This window comes from Anas acuta, chromosome 5 (genome assembly GCF_963932015.1).
Source record: "Anas acuta chromosome 5, bAnaAcu1.1, whole genome shotgun sequence".
NCBI lineage: Eukaryota > Metazoa > Chordata > Aves > Anseriformes > Anatidae > Anas > Anas acuta.
This window is the reverse complement of record NC_088983.1, coordinates 61,419,011-61,442,475: the sequence shown is the minus strand read 5'-3', so window position 1 is coordinate 61,442,475 and position 23,465 is coordinate 61,419,011. Positions and strand designations below refer to the sequence as shown.

The following is a 23,465-nucleotide window of genomic DNA, read 5'->3' as shown; positions in this document are numbered from 1 at the left end:
TGACGGGTAGCAGCTTTATTGGCAAGGTACCTTGAATGTCTCAGTTGCTCTGGACTTTCCTGTTTGGCTATCTGGGGGATTTCAGAACTACAGAAATACAAATGTTAATTATTTAGTGAAGAGAAGTCCACTGTAGTGAATTAAACTATTAAAAATGTGGATTCAAATTCACATTCTTTTTTTTCCCCATCTGAAATTATTATTATTATTAATAATAATAATAATAATTTGCTTGCTGGGTGATTTCAGGGGCAATGCTAAGTGTTTTCACTATCCTGAACTTCTTACTAGATAAAGACCTTAGCTTGCAATCTGGTTTAACTCAGTGCCTTTCAGGCAGGTAATTTTTCAGCCGAAAGTAACTGTGGAACTTCTCAGAGGATCATCGCATAGTTAAAGAATGCAAGTCTGAGCCACTTGCTTTTGCATCAGGGGAATGTTAGCAGATATCAGCATGTTTAGTCTGAGAGCAGGAGGGAGAACAAGGAAGACATTGTGTGAAGAGGTAGAGGTAAAGCAGAGAGCCACTACAGAGACTGAAACACTGCAATACTCCTTGCTACGGTCGAGCATTGTTATTAATGCAAGTAATACTATAATATCCTCTAAAAAGTATTTCAAATAGATGGGACTTTTGAGTTTCTGCAAGTGATAATGGAGTAGCCTGTCTGGTAAGAATTGTCATGGCATCTGTCATTGAGAGCTACTGAAGATCTGGACCAATATTTGATAGATTTATTTGGTTCTTGTGGAGCTAGGACTTAAAATACGATAAATCCTTCATAAGAGGGGAAGGTAGCTAGCAAAATAAGAATCAAATCACAGAAAATTGTCTCTGGAGCAACTGAAATGCGGACCGTCCTTAGGAATTTAGGAGCTGTGTGTTGGAGGTCTGTACAAATTGGCCAACGCTTTTGCATATGTGGGCACCAAATGTCGGTTAAGCCCACAGGGAGTCTAGCGACAGTAAGCTGGTCTTCTCACTAAGCCCATTGCTACAAACAGCTGGCCTGGAATCCCTGCTTATGGAAGTGCATGAATACATGTGAAGGGTAGGAAAGGTTTCATTGTGCCAGCAGCTTTAGAGGAGGTGAAACAGAGGAAAGCTAATTAGTCCATTCTGTAGCCTTTCAAATATACCCTCTGCATACAGAAGCTGGCTAGAGTTGTATTTTGTTTTGTGATGCTTGTAGTCCCTGAGGCAAAATTCACTTGCTGGCGTAGGCAAGAGCAACTTCCATTAAACTTAGCAGAAGCTGTGCCTGCTGAGCTTGGCCCTCTGCCTGTAGAAAATTAAATGCATTGGCAACCAGAGGAAAGTGTTCTTCTATAGGGGGTGCCTGGTACTTGTTCTGCAGTGCTCCAGGTTTGCAGAAGTGTCTCCAAAATCAGGGCAAGCTAAGAGGGCTCAAACATGATACTGTTCCTTCTTTCCCTCTGTTAAATACTAGGAGACCTGGGAACTGTGCAAAGCATGGTTACTGACAGGCTCAAGATGCATAGCACCTTTACCTGTGCCTTGGAATTTGTAATATTATACCCATAATAAAGAGAAATTCTTCTTTAGCTAGCTTGTCCTTTATTTGATTATTTTTCTGAATCACCTTCCTTAATTTATAAGGGCAGCTGAATTATCCTTTCCTTGGATTACATGAAATAAAAATATCCCTCTGTCCAAATGTCGTGGGAGACTGTCCTCTCTCTGAGCGTGAGGTAGGCAATTAGTAGTATAAATCCCATTATAAATAAATGGGATTTGGGATTGCTCACTTCTAAATTTTTATTCTTTTTAAATGGGAATTTTGTGTCCTAGATACTTGTTAGCATATATTTAAAGAAAGAAAAATTCTGTCATCTGTAAATTGAAATTATGTTTACAGCAAAGCAGTTCTATATGATGCTGGCTAGTAGCATTCCTTGCATTGTATGATGACTGACTTCTGAACTGGGTAGAATTATACTGTCTGGAGCTGCAACACTTCAGTATCTCTTAGAATGTTTACAATACAATTCTGATGGTGATGAGTATTGTGGAGCATATTTTCTTGCTGTGGATTAAACAATTGATTCTGAAAGATTAAAATGCCCCACCTGCCTTCTTGCACACTTCTGTTTTGCCATGTCAAACAATATAAAATGAATACTGCACTTCCCTCTATCTAATTGAATAATTTACTGTAAATAGCTGTCATTTACTTTAGAGCAGTAGGGGATCATTAGCCAAATGGATGTGAGTAAGTCATGCCTTTAATGCGTTAGAGGGGCCTAAAATGGAATCATCTAAATGGGACCATCAATACAGCATGCTGAATTAAGTCAGAGGCACTTAAAGCTTTAAGTCCTCTTTCTTGTAAATTACATGCTCCCTCGGCAGAAAGGTAATCAAGAACTTGCATAAAATATGGCATCTTTGTTTCAAAGCTTTATTTTTAATGAATAAAATAGTACAATTTAGATGACATGATTGGTAGGTATAACTGTGTTTCGGATTTCCCTCATTTTAATTACCTTCCTTCCTTACTGATTGAAGCCTTCTTGCTTGCAAAGAGCTACTTGTGCTGACTAATATTGGCTCTATTCCGTAAATAAGTAAGATGAGCAGGTAATAAAATATCTTCTCTTGACTTTTATGGGTATATGACCTGATAATTATTTGCAGGAGTTTGTGTTTTGTACTTGTAATTTTAGAAAGGACCCAGTCAATTTTAACTCCTAAATGTAGCATACAGTTTGGATTTATTTCACTGCTGAAATCACAGTTGGGCCTGTTGGGTGCTTTAATGTGTCTATGTCCTTCCCAGTGAGTCCTCCTGGCCCCAGGCTTGCCTCTAGTTCTTCTGTTCAGCCCCACGTTATCCTGGAAGAGGTTGGTGTTCAGCTAGAATCAGACACCAAACTTTCATTGACATGTGAAAAAGAGTAAGCAATACAGGTAGCAACTGTCCTGAAGTGCAAGAGATGATTATAAAAAAGAAAATAAATAAAAAATTGATAACTTCTATTACCCATAAATGCAGTCTTCTATGAGGTTTACTGAGGTATTTTCCAACCTCAGCCATTCTGTGATACTGCCTTCTGAGTTGGAGTGACTTCATTAGTGGCAAAATTTAATGAAAAAATATTTCCTATCTGAGTTTTGAATTTGCTCTGCTTTATTCTTCCAATCTTTTAGAGATGCTAGGGAGTTAAAATTCCTATCCTTTTCCCCGTGTTTTTAACTACTGAATTCGCCTTCAGTTATCTCTTGTCAGTGGTCAATCATCCCCCATTCTTTTATTTATTTATTTTTGCGTGTGTGTGCATGTGTACTAGGCGTGTGTTCCAGTTTCACAAGTATAAACTCTTCAATTCTCAGAACTAGACTTGGTCAGAAAGTTCAAAATCAACTTTGAGGTTCAAGGGCTTTAAAAAAAACTACAGAAAAACCCACTCCAAAAACATTGTACATTTAATCAGTCATTTGGGCACTGACAAGAATAGAAGCATTGGATATGCTGTCACTTCAGGATGTGGAAAAGTTAAATAACTTGCTCTGCAGCCTGGAAGTTGGTAACAAACCTTGTTGTAGAAAGCAGGATGACTTTCTTATTTTCATTCACTAGCTGTAACCACTGTTGTATGTTTCCTGTAACTGATTTTTTTTTTTTCCTTTTTACTGAAATGGTTTATTTAAAGGTAAATTCATCTTGTGCTTTGAAACTTTTCAGAATCTGCTTATGAACTGCTTTCACTTATATTGGATGAGTCATGAGTCGAAAGCTCCATCCTGTAGTTCCACCATGAGTAATGCTTAGCGTTTTCTTAGGTTCCCTTTTAGAAGACTATTAAATTAAAAGAAGAATCTGTTTTTTGATATCCTAATGGACAATTAGGTGGCTGGGTCTCAGAACTGATTTACATTTACCACTGCAGTAATTTAAATTTTTCCTCCAGTTCAAGAATGTCATTTCTCTGACCGCATGTACATGTTGTTGGTCACAGCTCCCCATCCTTAAATAAATAAACATTTTAGTGCTAGGGACTTGTCTATGAGCATTGATTCAGATTTTGGGAAGGGTTTTTCACGGAGGTCTGTACTGACATAAGCTATCAAAGCTGGCCAACCTATACAAGTTCCTAATTACTACTGGACATGCAAATCGTGGTAATGAATGTAAAGAGTACACAGTTTCAGGAAACATCTTTCGCCTGGGTGCTGAGTAAGGCAGGTGATGGGCAGTGCCCCTACAGCTTCTGTTTTGAGTATTGTCCAAGCAATGTGTATTTTAATGTAAACTGATATGTGCTATATCTACTGCTGGTGGGGACTGGGCTGTCTGTCTGAGTACTCAGATGACAGATCCTTCCTCCTCTTGGATGCCAAGGTGTTAGCACATGAGGAGATGCCTACTGGCAATATCCAGCAAGCTATTTTACATGCATGGCCCATGGGGAATGTACTGGTATAATGTAAGTGTTGTAAATGTAAAGTACAGGCAGTTTTTGGATCCAGGTGATGTAAATGTTGGATTGCTGATAGCATCTCTCAGCTTAGACACCCCTAGGGGCAGGGGGCAGCCATGTTTGCAGGTGGAATATATACTCTGTCCCCATGAGGGGTCTATTTTTTTTTGCTGAGACCAATTATTGGCTTTTCTATTGCTGATATTGGGAGATGACAGGTGTTTGGAAGTGAGTCGAGTTGTCTGAGGCTGATCATGAAAAATGGAGGTGTAAAACTTAAACTCTCTGTAGAAGTGCTAAGTGCTCTCTGTAGAGGTGGTAGATAGAGTAATGTTGGTATTAGTGAAATGAGCTCTCTGTTGAGATTTTGGAGTTTGCTTGGCAACTCTTATCTGTTCTTGCAAATAGGAGATGGTCTGCATGTCCCACGTATCACAGGTAACAAATAAAATGAGACTTAAGATTGAAGATTTTAGGGCAATGGATCAGCCTCAGTTGCATCTGCACTGGAAATTGTCAACACCCCATTTCTGGGAATGGGAACTCAGGAAGAATTTTCATGCAAAGATTTTCTGGTCTTACAAGTCTTTATGTGCATGGAGGATTACTAGAGAACAGGTTTGCATTGGAAGGGGGTGAACAGGTTGTTTTGAAGATGTGATTCTAATGTGTTTCTGTGTTTAATTATCAGTGTGGCATAGCAATAAATAACTATAAAACTCAAGCTAAAATTGTAGATAAAAATTCAAGCTCACAGAGATGCTTTTATTTGAGGAGGAAACATGAAGTCTGGGATTTGAACACTTTTAAGCTTAATGATTAGGAATTCATTGAATTTAGCTGCTAATAGCAAAAGCTTGGCTCTGGGACTTTACCTCTAGCTAATTCTGGTCTATGTTGCTCTATGTGTGCCATCACAAACTGTTAAAACTCATGATAATAATTAGAAATTTATCAAAATATTATTTGCCTTCTCTAGTGAGACTTGTACTATTTAAACATTAACTTGTTTTCTTTCAGTATCAGTTTTTAGAAAAATCACAAGAACAAATAATACAAATTCTTGGAACAGACTGTGGAGCATTTCATTCTGTACTCAAAACTTGCTTGCCAATTTCTATGTGTGATAGGTTACTGAATGCATCAGCTATATATATCTGAATATATCAGCTATATACCCAGATTACTGATAGGTTACTGAATATATCAGCTGAGCAACGCTGTCCATTACTGTAGTTCAGCTGATGCATGGTAAATTGTATGACTCCAGTGACTTGCTTTGTGTTTGGGAGCTACAAAAGACAAAAGATATAATTTGTACACCTTCCCAGTTTGGAGCTTTACTTCTACATAGTCACTTTTTAAATCAAAATACACCGATCCCTACTGAGCTATAATACTTAAAGCACACATTACAGCCGTTACAGAGTAATGATGTATTTTACACGATATTACCATAAGCTGATGGAGGATGTTGTGTTGACTGTTCAGCATAGCTGGACTTTAATCAGAGACAAAAACCTGAGGCCTACCACAAAATCTTCTTTTCTCTACACAAATGTTTTCATTTACTAAGAGTCTGCAGCAAACCCTGAAGTTCATTCTTCCACATTTTCACTTAATCCTTAGGGACTCAATTTTTTATTTTATTTATTAAAGATGCATTTTTGGATGAGGGCACACCCAGTTTTGTTCTATCAGGATTAGTAACATTGCAAGCTTTTAGGTGGATTAGAGTTCTTCATATGTACATCATTCAAGATCCAAACTTTACTTGATAATGAGCAATGTTTCTCTCCTTGTGTCCTTCTATTGGCTTGTTGCCTGTGCTCTCTGCTTTGGCCCCTCCATGGTAAAACTTCAGCCAGTAGACTGGAAGGGACAAGAAAAGGGTTGGGGTGGGGTGAAGTAGAACAAACAAACAAAAAACAACAGAAAAGTGCCATTACCTCAGACAATACCATCTGAGCTTTCTTTGGTTCCCTGGAGCTTAGCAGCTGGAGGCACAGGAGTGCTTTTGACACTGACTGAGTGCAGTACATTGACTTTAAGTAAGCTTTGCAGTTTCCTCTCCAAGCTGTTCCCAAGACACCGCTTGATCTCTAGAGTATATCTAATCTAATGTGTACAGGCTGCAAAGTCCCCCTGAGCCTTTAGATTTGCTAGGGCTTTCCTGATGTGCTCTGGTCACACTACTCATGCCCTGGAAATGCTGAATATGGGAATGATCCTACAGAGCAGTTTGTTCTGCCTCTAGAGCTGCTGGGGATTCCCTATCTGCATTATTATTACAGCTTTCTGGTCCCTTCATATCACTTTGTGTGAAGGATGGAGGGAGAAAATGTCTTATGACTGGATACTCTTTGGCAGTTGTTCAAAAATACAAATGCAGAATTTTCTACTTTGATAAAAGAGGAAGGAACAAGAAAAATCCCATTGCAATTTTATCACTTTTATACAGAATTAGAATGACTATGTAACAGAGCTCTGTTGACAGGCTGTCTGGAGGAGTTAATTGGAGTCATTAAAGGAAAAATGCAACAAGAAACAGAATACTCAAATCTTGCTCTGTACTAAAACACTTTTTTTTTTTTTTTGTATATGGGCATGGACTTGCTCTGATTCTTTTTCAGCTTGTAGAAAGAAAATTGTGTTATTCTACTACATTTCTTGTCTCCTCCTAGGAAAGACATGATTTATGGCAGACATAGCAATTAGGGTGGAGGTAACATAGTGTAGAATCGCTGCTAAGAGAGCTTGGCTCCTCAAATACATAGCTCAACCACATCTGTTTCACATGTTCCTTGGTGTGTGTTGGCTCACATGCTTGTTACTAAATTGAGTTCCCTATTCCTGTGTTGTGTTGAAATACCTTGTTAGCAGGCAATAGATCTGGCATCTATTGTTTCTGCCGTATTACCTTCTCTATAGGTTCTCCAATGTCCTTTTATATCTTTTCCCCAGTGAGGGAGGGGGAGGGACAGGGACAGACGATGACTTTATTGACAGAAATTAAGAAATAACAAGTTTATTGGTAATTCAAATAGAGGCTGTTCAATGACTAGAGAGAGGTGTTCTTAACCTTGTGTGCTTAACTTTTAGGTAAATGTGCATTTATTGGTCTGAAGATGGTTTTAAGGTTTTCAGAGTTATAACAAAGAAGAGCAATTGGATATTAACTCTGTAAAATGAAAAAACTTAATAGCTGCTGGCAAATATTGTGAAAATACCACCACTGTTTACCATGTAATGCCTTGCAATACTTCCAATAAAGACTCTGGTAGGGTAGGCTGTGACCTGAATTAATAATATTGTTTTGCTCATCTCAGTTAAAATGTCAGATTTTTTTTTGTTCTTTGGAGGAATATCAATATAAGAAAAGATGGCTTTCAGGCTGCCTATCTGACTAGCTGAAGTGGATGTTAAGTAAGAAGAAACCCTTTCATTACAGAAAATGGATTGTGTACAGAGATGTGCAAAGATGTTGTCCTTCCTTGTAGTGAGTAACTTGCATAGGTCCTTATTCTTTTCCCTTTAATGAAGCTGTTCAGTACAAGGTTATCATCTTCTCTAGGTGCTAACTTAGAGTATTGGACTGGGTTAAACTTGGTTTCTGTTTTCTGCCTGGAAATGGAGATGGCTTTCTTTTTGTCCCTTTTTATTTTAAGCACCGTGTTTTTTTTGTTTTTTTTTTGTGTGTGTGTGTTTGTAGGGGAAATAGCGACCTGTAGCTGTAACTTTTCTGTATGTAGGAGCCCATGTTGAAGAAGTGAAACAGTAAAGCTGCTGTGCTCTGCACGCATTTCTTGTGAGTAGCATAGTCCTTACAATTTTAAAGCAACTTGACAGGCATAAGGAGGGAGGGGTGAATAAATGCCTCTAACAACTTCCTTGCTTTTGAAGATCTATTGAAAAATCACGGAGATGAACAAAGCAATCCCCCATGATGCTTTTTAGAAGTTAACGCTTGTGCAGCTCACATCTCTTCTTGGACATGACAGCGTTACAAACTTGCCTTGGCCTGAGTCTTAGTTCTCTGCTCCCCTTGCCCTCAGCTGTTCTTCTACAAAATGGCGCCTGTCCAGCTGCTTGCCACTTGCTCAGCATGGTCTTTAGGTACAGACTCCCCACTTTGGGAGCTGTTTTGGGATTTGTTGCACTGGTGACTTACTGTTCTCCTTTAGCTGTTGGCTGGGCTGTAATTAAAAAATAAAATTAAAAATTTGGGGTTGGTGGGGAGGAGAAAAAGCTTTTAAGAGTAAGGTGCAAAAAATTGTCCTTTCTATTTTAATTTGTGCCCTACACAATGGCTACTTGAAGTAACAGCACTTATTTCTGACCTCTCCATGAGGAGACTAGGGAGGAGACAAGGTCCCACTTCCCATGGAGGAGAGCAGATGAAATATTTTAGACCCTTATGCCGTAAGGTGTTTGCACATGTCCATTGCCAAGGGTGTCAGACCAAAACAGGGGAATTTCACTTGAATTTATCACCAACTGGCACAAACATCTGACCTCTAACACAGGTGTTGAGGAATCATGGAGTGGCTTGGGCTGGAAGAGACCTTAAAGATAGTCTAACTCCAGACCCCCTGCCATAGGCAGGGATGCCATCTACTAGGTCAGGTTGGCCAAGGCCCCATCCAGACTGGCCTCAAACACCTCCAGGATGGGACACCCTGCCTTGGCTGCCCTTGTTTTCATCATGAGGTGGGTGTTGAAGGAGGAAGAGGCAGTGCTGGCACCCATTTCCTCACAGTCCCCCATTAGGGTGGCTGCAGGCCCTTCTGCACCTCACCCCAAGGCTGCTGCCCTGGCGGCTGGGGCTGGCTTTGGGGGGCTCAGTTGTTGCCTCAGGATCGGCTGGAACCACTTCAGAGCAGGGGGCAGCGCCTGGGGCTCTGGCGGCAGCACAGAAGCTCTTGGCACGTACCTGTGAGGTACTAAATTTACAGATGGTGTTTCCCTGCTAATGTCTATTTTGTTTTTTTGGGGGGGGAGGGGATGTGAATAGAAAAGGGAAAAATAAAGGGTTCTTGTCTGTTCCGATGGCAGCTGGACAACTCCTCAAAGAAAGCCCTCACACCTCGCAGGGGCCGTTGGTGTGGGCGCCATGTCTGAGGGCAATCCACAGTGAAGAGAGGCAGTCAACAAACCATGTGGTTAAAACCAATCTCTACCCGTTTATTTCAGAAGAACCTTCAAAACCAAGAGGCCGTTGTCAGGAACAGGGGTGTCTTTATTGTGAGGAGTTGAATTAAGGATTGTGCGATGTTAGACTAGTTGTTTTTTTTTCCTTGATGAAGGCAGGATGGGGAACTCGTTTTGCTTTCTGTCAGCAAGCAAGGGAACTGTAAATGCAGAGGAGTTGTACCTCTCAGCATTTTGTGGTAGCAGGCTGCATTAATACTGCTCTGAGAACCAATAAACATTTTTATATTGTGATTATTCTGCATCACATAAAAGATAAAATATAGCTTCAAATTTGCCAGCTATTATTCAGTTCCTGAACCTCAAAAGCAAATTCTTTTTGAGCCAACTGCCTCTAAAATGCTAATTGCTAGGAATGTGACCACTAATCAGTTTGCTCCCATAATACTGCTATCCATTTAAATTGGTGTGCCCCTTCCAGAAAGGGAGACTTTAAAGAATTTCACTGATAAGGTTGAAGAAAAAGAAAAAAAAAAATTAAAAAAGCCAGCTAAGTCCAGTGTCTTTTTGCCCAATTTATATATATATTATATTTTTTATTGTTTTTTTTGGGGGGTGGGGAGGGTGGGAGTGGAATCTAGAATCAGCTATAGCTTTCTCTATCTCCTTTTAAGTATTTTATAATGCAGTTAGTCCATGGTGATGTAAACTCTGTCTTTCTAGAGATTTTATATCTAAATGGGAAAACTGATGAAAGGTGCATTGTAAGAAAAATCATGCCTTTGTGTAAGGACTGACTAGAGTGCTTCAGATCTCCTATTTCTGATCTCTGTAGTTATATGTATACTTTGTCATGGAGAAAGCTGGATTACCTGGGCAACGTGAGTCTCTGCTTCCCCTCCCAGTGCAATCAGCTCTTCTGGCTGTATTGCAAATATCCTTGTCAGTGATTTTTTGAATTTCCATATCATTTCACTTGCTAAAATACAGAAGTGGAATGAACAAGCCCACATTCCTTGCTTGGAAAACAGATTTTTGCCTTGTGGTGATCACAGAAGAAATTAGATGTGCAAGAACATTTTGAAGGCTCTAAAACCCAAAGGTGAATGAAGAAATCAAACTCTGCGTGAAGATGAATGAGACCCAGTCTTTAGGAGACTAGCTTGAGATATATTTCCTTTCCCATTGGCAGTTGGCCATGTTATACTTCTCACGCTAAGTTAAGATCTCCAAGTAATGTTTCCTATCTGTAATTTTCAGGATGCTCTTCTTGAACAGAGGTAGATTTTTATCTACCTCTCTTTGTTGTTCTTGTTTTGAATTTCTAGCTGTGTACTGTAAGGCTAAGATGAGGAAAAATCCAAAACAGAAAAGCTGCACAGACTTCAGTTTGAATTAATATCCACATATATATACATAATGAGTGTTGTCAAAGATAAACACAGAACTGTTTAAAATGAAATCCTGCCTCTTCTGAAAATAGAGAGGAAAAGAAGGGAAGAAATATGCATTAAAAATAAAACCCTTTGTGAGTGAAAATGGATTTGTGCTTCAGTTTATACTTGAAGCATAAAGCATGGGCTACTCAGCAGTGCTTCCTGTTTGATTATCAGTTCTGCAAGAGCTTCTATCACAAATGAGTGCTGCAGGTAGTGCCTGTTTGCCCCCACCCCCCCCCCCCCCCAACTTCTAGCTTGAATTTTGTATTACAGGATTATGGTACATATATCTGTGTATATGGTCCCACGCTAATACAACCCATTTTAATGCATCGTTTGAAGGACTCTTCATTACTTCTTGCTTTTGGTTTTATGGCTTCTTGGATTTGTGACACCTAGCTTAATACTCAGTTGACTTTTACTATTGCAATTAATTCAGGCCTGTATAAATCCGTTATAATCCAAAATAACCACAGGATCCTGAGTCCTCAAATGGTTAGTACAAATAACTTCAGATGGACCAGACATGTTACTGAAGGACATGGTGTATGTGTTTACTTTCTGACCTCTCACATAAATGCTGTCAGAATTTTGCTCTTAATTTGATTTGTGGCATTCCATTAACAGTTACTCTGTCTACCAGAAGAATAATAACTAATGATTCCCAGACTCCCAGCATTGTAAAATGAGGACAGGCACTGTTTGGCAGAACAGATATTGTACTTTACTATGGACAGGAACTGTTAATATTAATCAAAGGATATCTAGTCTAAAATGACTGAAGCTAATGACTTCTTGTTCTCAGGCTAACCGTGCTACTTACAAGTAACATGCTCTTCTGATTCAGATTACTAATAATCACAAGCTAGATAGGTGATTTTCTGTCTTTCAGAAAGAAAAATGATGCTCTTGATTGACCTTATTTTCACGTATTCTTAGTGCTGAAATTATAATGTTAGGGGTTAGAAATAGGATGGCAAAAGTTCATGGATTTGCCTTTTGATTTAAGCCTTTACAAAGCTGGACATGCAAGCAGTGAATGTGTTCAAAATGTGAATTTAATTGTGTGACTTTCAGGGCTTAATTATTCAGGGTGTCACTTTGTGATGGAGAACTTCCTTAAGACCATCAGTAATAGGAGTAAATGAGTCACACTTATTTCACCTTGAATACGTGATGTTACTATGATGGTTTTGGACAATGATATGTTTAACAGAAATACAGACTGCTAAAATTCTCCTAATTTTTAGCTTGATAAACATGCTGTTGTGTTGAATGATGGAGAAATAACTTAAACTGGAAGGTTTAACAAGATGTAATATCATTTTCTAGCAGAAATAACATCTTTCTTAGGATGCTAAATGTCGTGTTGTGCTTCAGAAGCTTCTCTCTAATGCTACAACAGACTTGAGCAAGAAGAGGCTCCCAGCAGGGAGCTCTTTTAATGCAGGAGGAATCTACTCTTTTGGAACCAGCAACTTGACAGCTCCCAGCTGCACTGTGCTGATGAGGCCTGGTGTAAGTTAGGATGAGACTCTTTTTCTTTAACTTACAGGTGGGCTAGTTTGTGAGCTCTCAAAGCTGTTTTTCATGTTCTGTATCAGTTTCTAGCACCAGTACATGGTATTTGTGTATGAGCAAGTTACTTCTTACGGGTATTTTTTTGGCCCTTTAGGTCATTACCTCCACTGTCACTGCTTTTTCTGTGAGCAGTGCTTATATGCTGTCACACATGTGATGTTTCGTTTTCTTATTGTGAAGTAATTCTCTGAAAGAAGATTTGGCTGTCTTTGGTGGGAATAAAATGTGATTTATGGTGTGCTTATCTTACATGTATATAGTTAAACATGAGGAAATAACATCTTAAAATCTAGTTCAGTGTTGACAGGACAAAGAGAAAGATGAAGAACACAAAGAGAGGCTGCTGCCTTGAATACATCTAATTCCGTATACACTATCTACCAGAAGAATTAAATATGATCATAAGTTATTTAAAGTGATGATGCAAGTGTGTATGCAAACCCTTACGTAAAATAGTATATAATTTATTAAAAAAATGGATTTATAGAAGTCCAAGAATAAAGCTTGTATTATTTTAGCACAAATGTTTTACTCAGGCCTGTGCAAAAATAACCAGTATTAGAGTTTACAAGGAGTGTTAATTTTTTGGTACATTTGCCTAGGCAGCATCTCTGGCCAGATCTGGGGCTGATCCAGTGTATACTGAGAGCTGGTGGGGAAAAAAACATTAGCTACTTCTGTTGTCTAGTAGTATCTATAAAGTTGATACGTTTGTGTTTTGTGTATGTGTATAATGTATGCACATATACATTTTCTTAACATGCATTTACGTATGCTCACATCAGCTTGGGCTTAAAGAAACAGTCTGTTTGGTGAAAATATTGGTAACGTATTTTGTTGCTGTTCCTGGAAGATAAGTGACCACTAAGTAGGAGTTGATCATGTTTTTAAAGGCTCTCAACCATAATGTAAATGTGTGTTTTATGGGAAGACAGCCTTTAAAAAAAAGCTGCATTTTTGTCATGTTTCTAATTTATAGAGCACAATGAGATGCAGCAACGTAATTTATGTCTGTGTACATTATGTCACTGATCACAAGTAATGGAATACATCAAATGCTCTGATTTGTATGTATAGAAATTCTGTTAGTGGGCTGAACTAATGGTGAAGCAGCTTTAGCTTGCCAAAGGGAAGCTGTTCATTTTTGCATTGGTAGCATAGAAGATAAAACCTGTGCCTTATGCTGCACGGGGGGAGATAGACAGTGTCTACAAAGTCTGGACTTCTGTAGGCTGAGAGAAAGTTTGCCTTTCACATGACAGGAAACCTCATGCTGGGGATGAAGATTTTATGCAGACATGTTCATCTTTTGATTAAAGGTTTTTCCCCAAATGAAGATAGTCAAGATCAGCTAATTACAGTAAATTGGATTCTGTGATTATTTATATTTGGTAATCTCAAATGTATTTTGAAAAGGCAGAAAATAAACAACCTGCTATTAAAAGAAAAAAAAAAAAGATTATTTCTTCCAGTTAGTGCTGTCTATACAGCATATACTATATGATTTAAAACAAACAAACAAAACCAAAACAAAACAAAAAAAAATACAAACAAACAAGCAAGCCTGTTGTTCAAATCAGAGTATCATGGGAGCAGAAGGATGCATGCTAATATTTTCTTACTTGGACAAGTGAGAATTCAGTTAGAGTCTATCAAGTATTGGATGCTGGTGATCTTCTAAAACCAAGGTTTAGCGATATTTAAATTACCCCCCAAAAAGCAAATCAGATTCTTCTCACATGCATGTAATGAAGTATATTTCAATATTCATTAAAATTAACTTTGTTATTTCCAGGAAAACTTGAGGGGGTAGGATGGGGATAACATTGCCCAAGTTACGTGGTGCAGCAACAGGCAGAGCATGTTGAGTGTGTTACTCTGAAATATTTTTGTGTTTAGGACAAAGTTTGTGGGACTTGGGGGGCAAAAAAAAAAAAAAAAGGCAAGGACATGCATTAGCAACGAGATTGGTTTGCTATGAAAGATGCTGAGGACTACTCTGTGTCAATTAAGAGCAATTTGGAGTGGCAAATTTCTTAAATGCTGGCTGACTCAGCTTGAAGAAAGTAGCCAGTAACAAAATGGCAGTTTCACAAGTGGTTGCATCAAAAGTCTTTTCCCACTGTTGGCGACAGAAACAGCATTAATTTCCTGTGTATGTTCTCTGAGTAAGATTCATTGATTTTATTTTTTATTTTTTTCCACATCCAGGAAAGCATCATTGTTCTTTGCCTCCTCCAGATTTGTTCATCTCCTTGTCATTCTTGAGTCATGGCTTAAACTTCTCCTTCAAATATTTTGTATTAGTTCTTCCTCTAGCCACGTGGATGAGTGGGGATTGCTTCACCATTTCTGTAGACTAACTCAGCTCTGGTTTCTGCTCAGAATATGCATTGATCTATAGTGGGTAATGCCCTAATGGAAGATGGGGCTAACTAAATGAAGAGGGCACCCTCTTACTTCTTTCTAGTACAGGGGTTTTGGATGCTTATCCTGGTCATGGTATAAGGGGAAAACGTGGAGGAAAATGTATACAGTGTTTTGAACTAATAAAAAATGAAATTGTGTATCATGGAGGAATCTAATATTTCGATAACTTAGACTTCAAGGGTCTTTCTGTAGATGTAGTGTTATATGATCCTGAAATCATACAACCATGCACTTGCTTTCTGTTGTAGTCTTTTATTTACATGATAACCTGAATAATTAGTTTTACTAAACCATTTTTTCTCTCTAGTGCTAGTTAATGCAACATGACTTAGAAACGATACTAAATAATAACTGTTTACCCAATAATGTGTTCAACCCAGATGGCTCTGACCTGTGCAGTAATCCAGGAAGTTCACGAATATGCAAAACCCTATGTTTCTTATGCCATGAAATGTACTTACTGGCCTTGGTTATCTGATGGAGTTGTGTAATAACCTAAGGTAAAGAAGCTTTTTGAATTGTTTCTGATGAGAACTCCACAAATCAGCAGGAGAATGCCATGCTACCCTGGACTGAAGAGGCTTGAGTTTCCCTGGGTTTACTAAATGACTGTTTTCTTTCTAGATTCCAGCCTATGGAAAAGCATACATAAGAGGATAAATATGGCTTTTAAGGGTGAGGACCACTTAGATTCCCTTCCGTTACCTGTTCAGCGGTAAGTGGTATACTCTTTCATGCTGACTTGAATGATAAAATGCCTCCAGGGCTGCATCTGCACTTTTTTTTTTGAGGATCCAAAACAGATTAAAAAGTCATCTCAGTTTTAAATAATGTCCATACAAAATCTTGAGAAAGCCTGGACTTCACATTCAGCGTTTATCAAGGGATTTTCAAATTTGTATACCTGCAGTGTGGTAAGTCATGACAGTGAATATGCGGTCAGCAGTTTAAATGGATGAGCACGTTTATGGTAGAGATATGGCTGTAGGTACTGGGTTGGCTCTTTGTAATGATGGAACTCACTGGCACTCACTGTACTCTGCAGGCTGCTGAAAACTGGAAATACATGTATATATTTCTTGAATGTGGCTTGCTTTCTCTATTTGTAACTGTGGTAATGATATTGAAGTTATAGTATAACCTCTTCAGACCCTGAGGGTGACTGGAAACACTGGTGACTCTACTATAATAAACTGTTTTTTATAATCTGACTGCTGGCTAAGAGCTAGTATCTGTAGTATAGTTTCATGTTTAACTTAATGGAGGCTGTGTGAAAAGGGAAACATGGATAATGAGTATAGTAAATTTGTGTTCTCTTTGAACTACAGTCTTGACAAGTAGCGCAACTGATTTTTGTGGTTGCTGAACACAAGGATAAAATCAGAAACAAGAAAGACTGATTTTCCTTTTTTTTTTTTTTTTTAGTTGTCTTTCTTCAGGCCAGGTTGTAAGTCTTTCTTGTAGTCCACTGGCTGCTGCTACGTGCTCTCAGAAGGCAGTGCTTTTCTTCATGAGGAATTTGGTATTCCTCTGTTTTTCCCAATCTGAATTTTCCAGTAGATATTTTAGATATTTTCATAATGCCATCAAATTTATAGTCACTGAAAGACTACTTCTGTATGCTGTCTTCTGGAAGACATTTTATGTGCAGGAATGTAGTTTGGGGACCCCATATACCAAGGAAATCAGTATTGGATTCTAGCCAAAAATTGCTTTAGAAATCAGTGAGTCCTAGGAGTCCTGGGTAGCCAGGTGTGGCATGGACTGATATAAACAGCAATGAGGTGTCCTGTCATTCATTAGTTTAATTTTTTCCATTGGATGTAAATGTGGAGTATTGTTTCAGAGGCACACAGCAGAGGAATCAGATTAATGACTTTCACTTGGAAAAGCTCAGGCTAACCTAATGATCAGATAAGGTACCAGATAATCTGGAGTTATTTCTTAGTGATAACTACTGGTTTCTATAACCTGAATAGTAGATTAATAGCAGACCAATTGCTATGTAAGAACTCCTGTTGCAAACTGAGCTGGTGAAGTCTCATTGGAGTGGAAAACAAGCTGCAAACAGGACCAAAGGCAGTAGGTCCTGTGGGTGGCTGGTCCAGGTTGATGCTGGGAAGTTTTTGCTTGCATGTACTTAACTTGAGAGTATTAGCTGCAGACTGCCTATGCTAGCAACTGGAAATGTGGAGTGGGAACAATATACATGGTGCTCAGATATAGCATCATCGCAGAACTGGAAAAATGAATTTGTAGTTTAGAATCCTCTGGAAAGGTAACCTGCCTGCAGGTCAGTTCCCCTGTGTGCAGGGAAGCAGCAGGACGCCACAGTGCTACACGAACAAAAATGTGCTGCTTTACATTGACTCTTCACTAAGATGTGTCTTATCACAAGAAGTGATCTGAAGAAGTCCTGTGTAGCAAGCACTACGTTCTGACAAACTTAGTTCAGCAGGGCAATTTTACATAGACACATTATAAAATAAGCAAATACTCTTTTGCCCCGGGTGAATAAAAACCTATTCTTTTCCGTGTTTATTCTGAAAGATAATATATTTTCTGCTTGAGCAATGTATCAGAGAAAGTCCATGTAACAAGAATGATGGGTAGAGGGAAATTGTCAGTGGTCAACAAACGAAGATGTAGGGAAGGCTAGAATTGAAAATGAGAAAATGGGTATTTACTGTAAGGTTTTTGCGGAAAGAACACAGACTGGAACAATAAAGTCCAGGAACTGTACAAAATGTTTTTCATTTTGAAAACCCTTAACATAATAGCTCTTCTGAAGAAATTGACTTTGTGTGATTAAGTTATTTATCTGGGTTAGACAAAGGAGTGGTGCGGATCCTATAGGAATTTTTAAAGGATTCAATCAAGTTTCAAAATGACTAGCGAGATTCAAGGATCTGCTGTTGTTCCTGTAACCATGCCTAGGATGTATGCCTGCCTCGGCATTCCGGTTCATGCTCCTGCTTTTTGTGAGAGGGGCTTGAATTAATTTATAAGAAATGTGCTGCAGTGTCCTCTCAAAGGAAAGAGGTAACTCAAATTCGACTAAGGTCAGTTAGTGCTGTGTAGCACCACGGTTGTTCCTGGCTTCATGTTTAGCTTGGAATCTTTTGAGAAGTAAAACCAAACACATCCTCAGGCAGCAATATCTGTTTTCATAGGAAAAATGTACCATATACGTACAAGCAAATTCCCTGTGTTTCCACAGCAGCAATTAAAGTCAACAATTATCTTGGCTGTATAAGGAGCTTAGAACTGGGACCTGAGCTGATGTGCTTCATGAATTGTTTACATTCCTCTCTTCTGGACTTCATGGGAAATCACTGCTTGTATTGGAAAATCTCTAGACTACTGACTCTCTATTCTAGTAGCTTTCTAAAGTACTGTCAGACCCACCTGTAATTGACATCTACACTGTTAAAGATGCAATATTTAAAGATATAAAATATCCTGAAGAAAAACAAAATTACTGGTACAAAAACTTTGTTTCACTGAGTCAGGAAATCACAACTTGTGATGATTTTTTCTTAGAAAACAATTGAAGATAGTTCTATTAATAAAAACAACAACAACAAAAAACACCTAGTTAGTCTCTAAAAGCTGTCATTAGTCCTACATGAAGCATGACCAAAAAGAATAATCTGTTGCCATTAGTAATGTCCAGCTTACTATAGCATGTGAATAGTGTATATTCATTAGAGATGTATATAGCAACATTCTGTAGTGTTTTAGTATAGCTTTTGGAAAATATTCCTATTTACTTGCATCTATTGAAATTGATTTCCCACATTTCTAGTGATTTTTTCCAGATAGGAAAGCCAATGTTAAATAAATCAATTTTTCTTTTCTGTCCCTCTCCTCCCCTCCTTTTGTAATGAAAGTTCATCAGCCTTTTCATTTGCTTAAAATTAAAACTTAATGTACCATTTTTTCATGGTAATCATAGTTTCTTGTACTTTCCACGTTGCATACTAAACCAAAACTAACCTTTGTAGTACTGAATATAAAGTCATTCAGCTAAACAAAGTACTCATAATGAAAAACAAAATAGGACACTGTTTTTGTTTTCCTGGGTTATGTTTGGTTAGCTATTGCAACTGAGACAAATTCAGTATGATTGAACATATTTGAAAATAATGCTTTTTTAAATATAGGAGGATTGTCCATAAAAATAGGTATTTAAAAACAAAACCCAAAAGAATTTATCTTGCTGAAAAAAACTTTAAATTTGTTCTATATAACCATCAGTCACTCTTGAAAATGAAGTGTGGGTGGATTCTTCCTTAGGGTCCAAAATGCTGCTGTACTGCTTAATACATCGTCTAAACATTTTTACTGTTTAAAAATGGAAGATGATACTTTCAACTTGCATAAGAACAAAGGCAATGTTGAATATTTAAAGGTTTATTTTTTGTTAAAAGTGAATACTTTGAACACCAGAAAGATGAGCCTATTATGTATTTATATCTAGGATTTTTAAAATTGATATAATACTATTATTGTTTTCTTGAGGAAGTTTACATCATTATTGGTATATATGATTTATTGCTTTTTTTTTATCACTGTGCTTCAGATGAAGGAGGTGAAGCAGAGAATCTAGACAAGTCTTTCAACTCTGGGTACTTACAACTCTGGGTACTTACAGTTAAGACCTCTGAAAATCACTTCCTTTATTTGATCCCCTGAAGTTGGAAAAGTTTGCCATAAGGGACTTCTGTGGCAGAGCCAAAAATGGAATCCAGGTTTCCTGCCTCTCAGTTCTTAACCAAAAGTCAGTCTTTCCTGCTTTTGTTACTTTTTTTTTTTGTTGAGCTAAAGATCTGAGTCCTATGAAAGAACAATATGAATGAGGTCACTCCATGTGTATTTATAGCTTCACTCTGCTCTTTAAATTGTGCCGTGTATCTGCAGGTGTTCTGATAACTTTCCTAAAGGATCTGCTTAGATGTCCTGTTATATAAATTAGGATTTACATGCCTTCTGCCATTAAGAATCTATTAAAGTGACAATCATCTCTTAAGAAACCTGGATTTATTACAGTAGGACTTCTGGCTTTTTTACCATATATATATGTGTGTGTGTGTATATATATATATGTATTTTTTTTTCCTTTTAACATTTCAAGGAATTAAAAAATTTTTTGTTTCTGCATGGCAGGTAGGGCTGGCTGGAGATCTGCTCACTGTGCATGCATGTTCACTCCTCTGGTGAAAGGAACTGTACAAGCTGTAGTAACTGTATCTAGCCTGTACACTGTATCAGATGTGATGGAAATTACTGAAAGAGGGTAGGTTCATAAAAGGATTTAAGAAAAATTCCTTTATAGGGATAACTTTACAGTGGAAGCAAGAACGTAGTCAATGTAACACAAATATGGCCACAGAACCCAAACCTTTTTCTCAGCAGTAGATATGAACCAGAATACCTTCTCATTACAAACTGCAGGGAATTCTCATTGGATTGTTCCCATTAAATTGTGGGTTTTCATTACACAAATAGAAAACAAATGCATCTGAGCTCTAGGACCAATACGTTCTACCCATGAATTGATGGGAACGATTTTGTCTTTTGCACCTCTAACTACTTTGCTGATAGCCCAATAGGGAAAGAGCTATTTATTGAATTGATGCTAGGAAAAAAATAAATCACAAAACTAGAATAAAAATAGCTTTTATTTGGGCTGAATTGTTATTTTGACGGAGTGTTTGCCAAAAGTTGAAAACTGAGACTTAAAGCAAGTGAAGTCCAGAATTATGCTGTAGAAACTGCAGTGATTTGACTTGTTTTCCTCCCAGATCAAGATGAGAAACATGCAGACATTTATGGAAACATATAGATGTATAAAATGAAACTAATAGAAGTTTCTAATGGAGTTTTTTAAAGGAAGCTACATTATCAACCAAAACAAACAAACATAAAACAACACCAACTTGTAAAAATACTCCTAATAAGAAAGATAACGTAAGGATTTTTGGAAAGCAAGATGCATTTTTCCTGCTTATAAGCTGAATTATTTCAAGGACTACACTTTGGATTTTACTTCTAGAATGTCACATGGCCTCTGTACAGCTGAGAAGAGGTTTTAAGAACACTGAACTTGAGGTACAAGATACAGTCTTTCAATGTCTAATATTGCATTCACATGTTCTTTATTAACAAATGCAACACCACATAGGGCTTCGAGGCAAAGAATTTATCATCCTGTTGGTCTTCCTTCCATAGTGTTTCTTTTTATACAGCTAGCCAATGACCACTTGCCACTTGTATTCTGCAGGTGGTGGGGATCTGTAGGTCTTGATGCCATATGATCATGAGGCCTTAAACTGAAGTTCTGGTTTGTAGTGAGTTTGGGGCAGCAACTAAATTTGATTGCACGTTAGTTCATTGAAATATTGTCTGTTTCACGTGCCTACTTTCTTAAACATGTAACCCTCAAGTGAGTGATTCTTAGGGATGTAACTTCCGTGAATTAGTCTGAATAGAAGCTATTCACTTTTTATCTCAGTCTGGTCTACTTTTTAACAGTATAAATCCTTGTCAGCTGCTACAAAACACCTTTCTACTTGCTGCAAATCTGCATGGTTTCTTCACTTCATTATCATTTCTGTTATTAGTTCCAGCCCTCACAAGACTCACCTCACTTTTCCATCTTTTAATAACACTTTGACTCCTCAAGAACCAGCAATCTGTTTATAAGAATGCACAACTTTAAGACTGCTCAAGTTCATAATTATAAAATACTGTTTAAATTGAGATACTCTAAATGCTTTGTCTACTCAGTGTTTGTATATGTCCTTACACTGCTTAAGCATCTTCAGTAGGTTCTGAAATCTCTTTTTTTTTATGGCTTTCTGTAATGTCTGCTGCTAATAGTAAAGGACTTGTTCTGTATTTCTGGCTTTTCCCACCCACGTCTGCAAACTGAACTTCCTGTCAGATAAGCACTTCTTGTGAAGTGGAAAACAACATCTGTATTTCCTATTTGCATTTTTTAGGCTACTTACTGTTCATAGATCTTGCCCTACTAATTTGAACCCTACATTCCCTATAATTGTTTTCATTTGGATGATGTCATGAACTCATGTCATGGCTCTTTAAAGCATTTAGACAAACACTGTAAGAAACTCTAGAGAACAAGTACACATTTTTTGTGATACAAGAGCTGAGAGTTGAAGGTTTTCAAAGTTCATTGTGCTTACGTGGCTCTATGAATTGCTACTCCATAAATTAAACAAAAGAAAACCAAAAAAACAACAGACCATTCAAGAATGTAATGCTTGCTATGGAACAGGAAAATGTTTAAAAAGCTTTTTTCTTAGCAAGCTGTAGGAATAGAATACTACAGAAGAGAGGATGGTGCTCTGCCAGTAATGCTATCAAGTTACCTACCGGTGACAAGGAATAAATTCAGTTATAGCATAGATCAAGGTACTGATGGTGCTCATTTAATACTCGAGGTACTCATTTAATAAACCTGTGTTCTTTTCATTTTACTTGGTCACCCTAGTGAAGAATTCAGTGAAGAATTGTATAGATTCAGAAAGGGAGCTTTGCCTCACTATGAAGTAAGTATTTTTGTTGTTAGTGTCTTATTCTACCTGTAACAAAACTGACAGCCATCAGGGCTTTGGCAGTAGCTAAAACAGGTATGTGTATCCGTATGCTGCTTCTGGGAAAGATTTTCAGGTGTTGGTAGTTGACTGGATTCAAGGGATGGTGTTAGTAAAGTAGTGACTATTGATTTACCATCATTTTGTGGCCCTCAGGAAAAATATGAACTCAACTGTTTTTTTCTTTGAATACATGGGTAAAATATCTCTGTTCCTATATTCAGGATGTTAAAGTGTAGGTCAGCAGTTTAGCTCACAGGCAATAAAAATAATTGGACTTCACTTGTACTTTATGCATTTTTGGGGTGTGCAAGTCTGCCAGAATGGGAGATTTTTTCCTAACCTTTTCATTCTGATGGTTTTATCACTACAGCTTTGTATTAATTGTATATTATGCTGCAGAAACATATTATATTACTTCCCAGAGCTATGCCGTATAATATTTTATGTTGAACTGTATTAGTCACAAAAGAATTTTGGCTTTTAACCTGAAGGGAATTTGAGTTTGTCCATTATAATAATTGTGAAGTTGGGGTGACTTTAAAATGTGAACAAATTGATGAATTTTAACCATCTATTCAATTTGCCTCACTAGACCTTTTTTCATTAATGTTGGTATTTCGTATTTGTGGCTTGATGTTAGTTGGGAGCATTTTTTATTTTAATTGATCAAGCATCATCTTTCATCCTTAATGATAGCTAAGAATTCAGCCTGGATCCCTCTTGTCAGGGTCAAGAGCATGTTTCATAGTATGTGATGCATACTGTGTAGATATCAAACTAGTACTGCTATAACCTT

At 37.7% G+C, this 23,465-nt stretch overlaps 1 protein-coding gene across 6 annotated transcripts in view; it reads left to right on the top strand.

The window, feature by feature from the left end:
• Positions 1-23,465, top strand: part of INSC (INSC spindle orientation adaptor protein) — a 135,756-nt gene that overhangs the window by 24,714 nt on the left and 87,577 nt on the right. For 5 of the 6 annotated variants that reach the window (XM_068685217.1, XM_068685218.1, XM_068685220.1 and 2 more), the window contains one exon: positions 15,669-15,759. The exons of the other annotated variant lie outside the window; for it this stretch is intronic. In XM_068685217.1, the coding sequence (XP_068541318.1) occupies positions 15,707-15,759 (53 nt within the window). In that variant the 5' untranslated portion in view covers positions 15,669-15,706. The remainder of the gene's footprint in view (positions 1-15,668; positions 15,760-23,465) is intronic. 6 annotated transcript variants of the gene reach the window in all.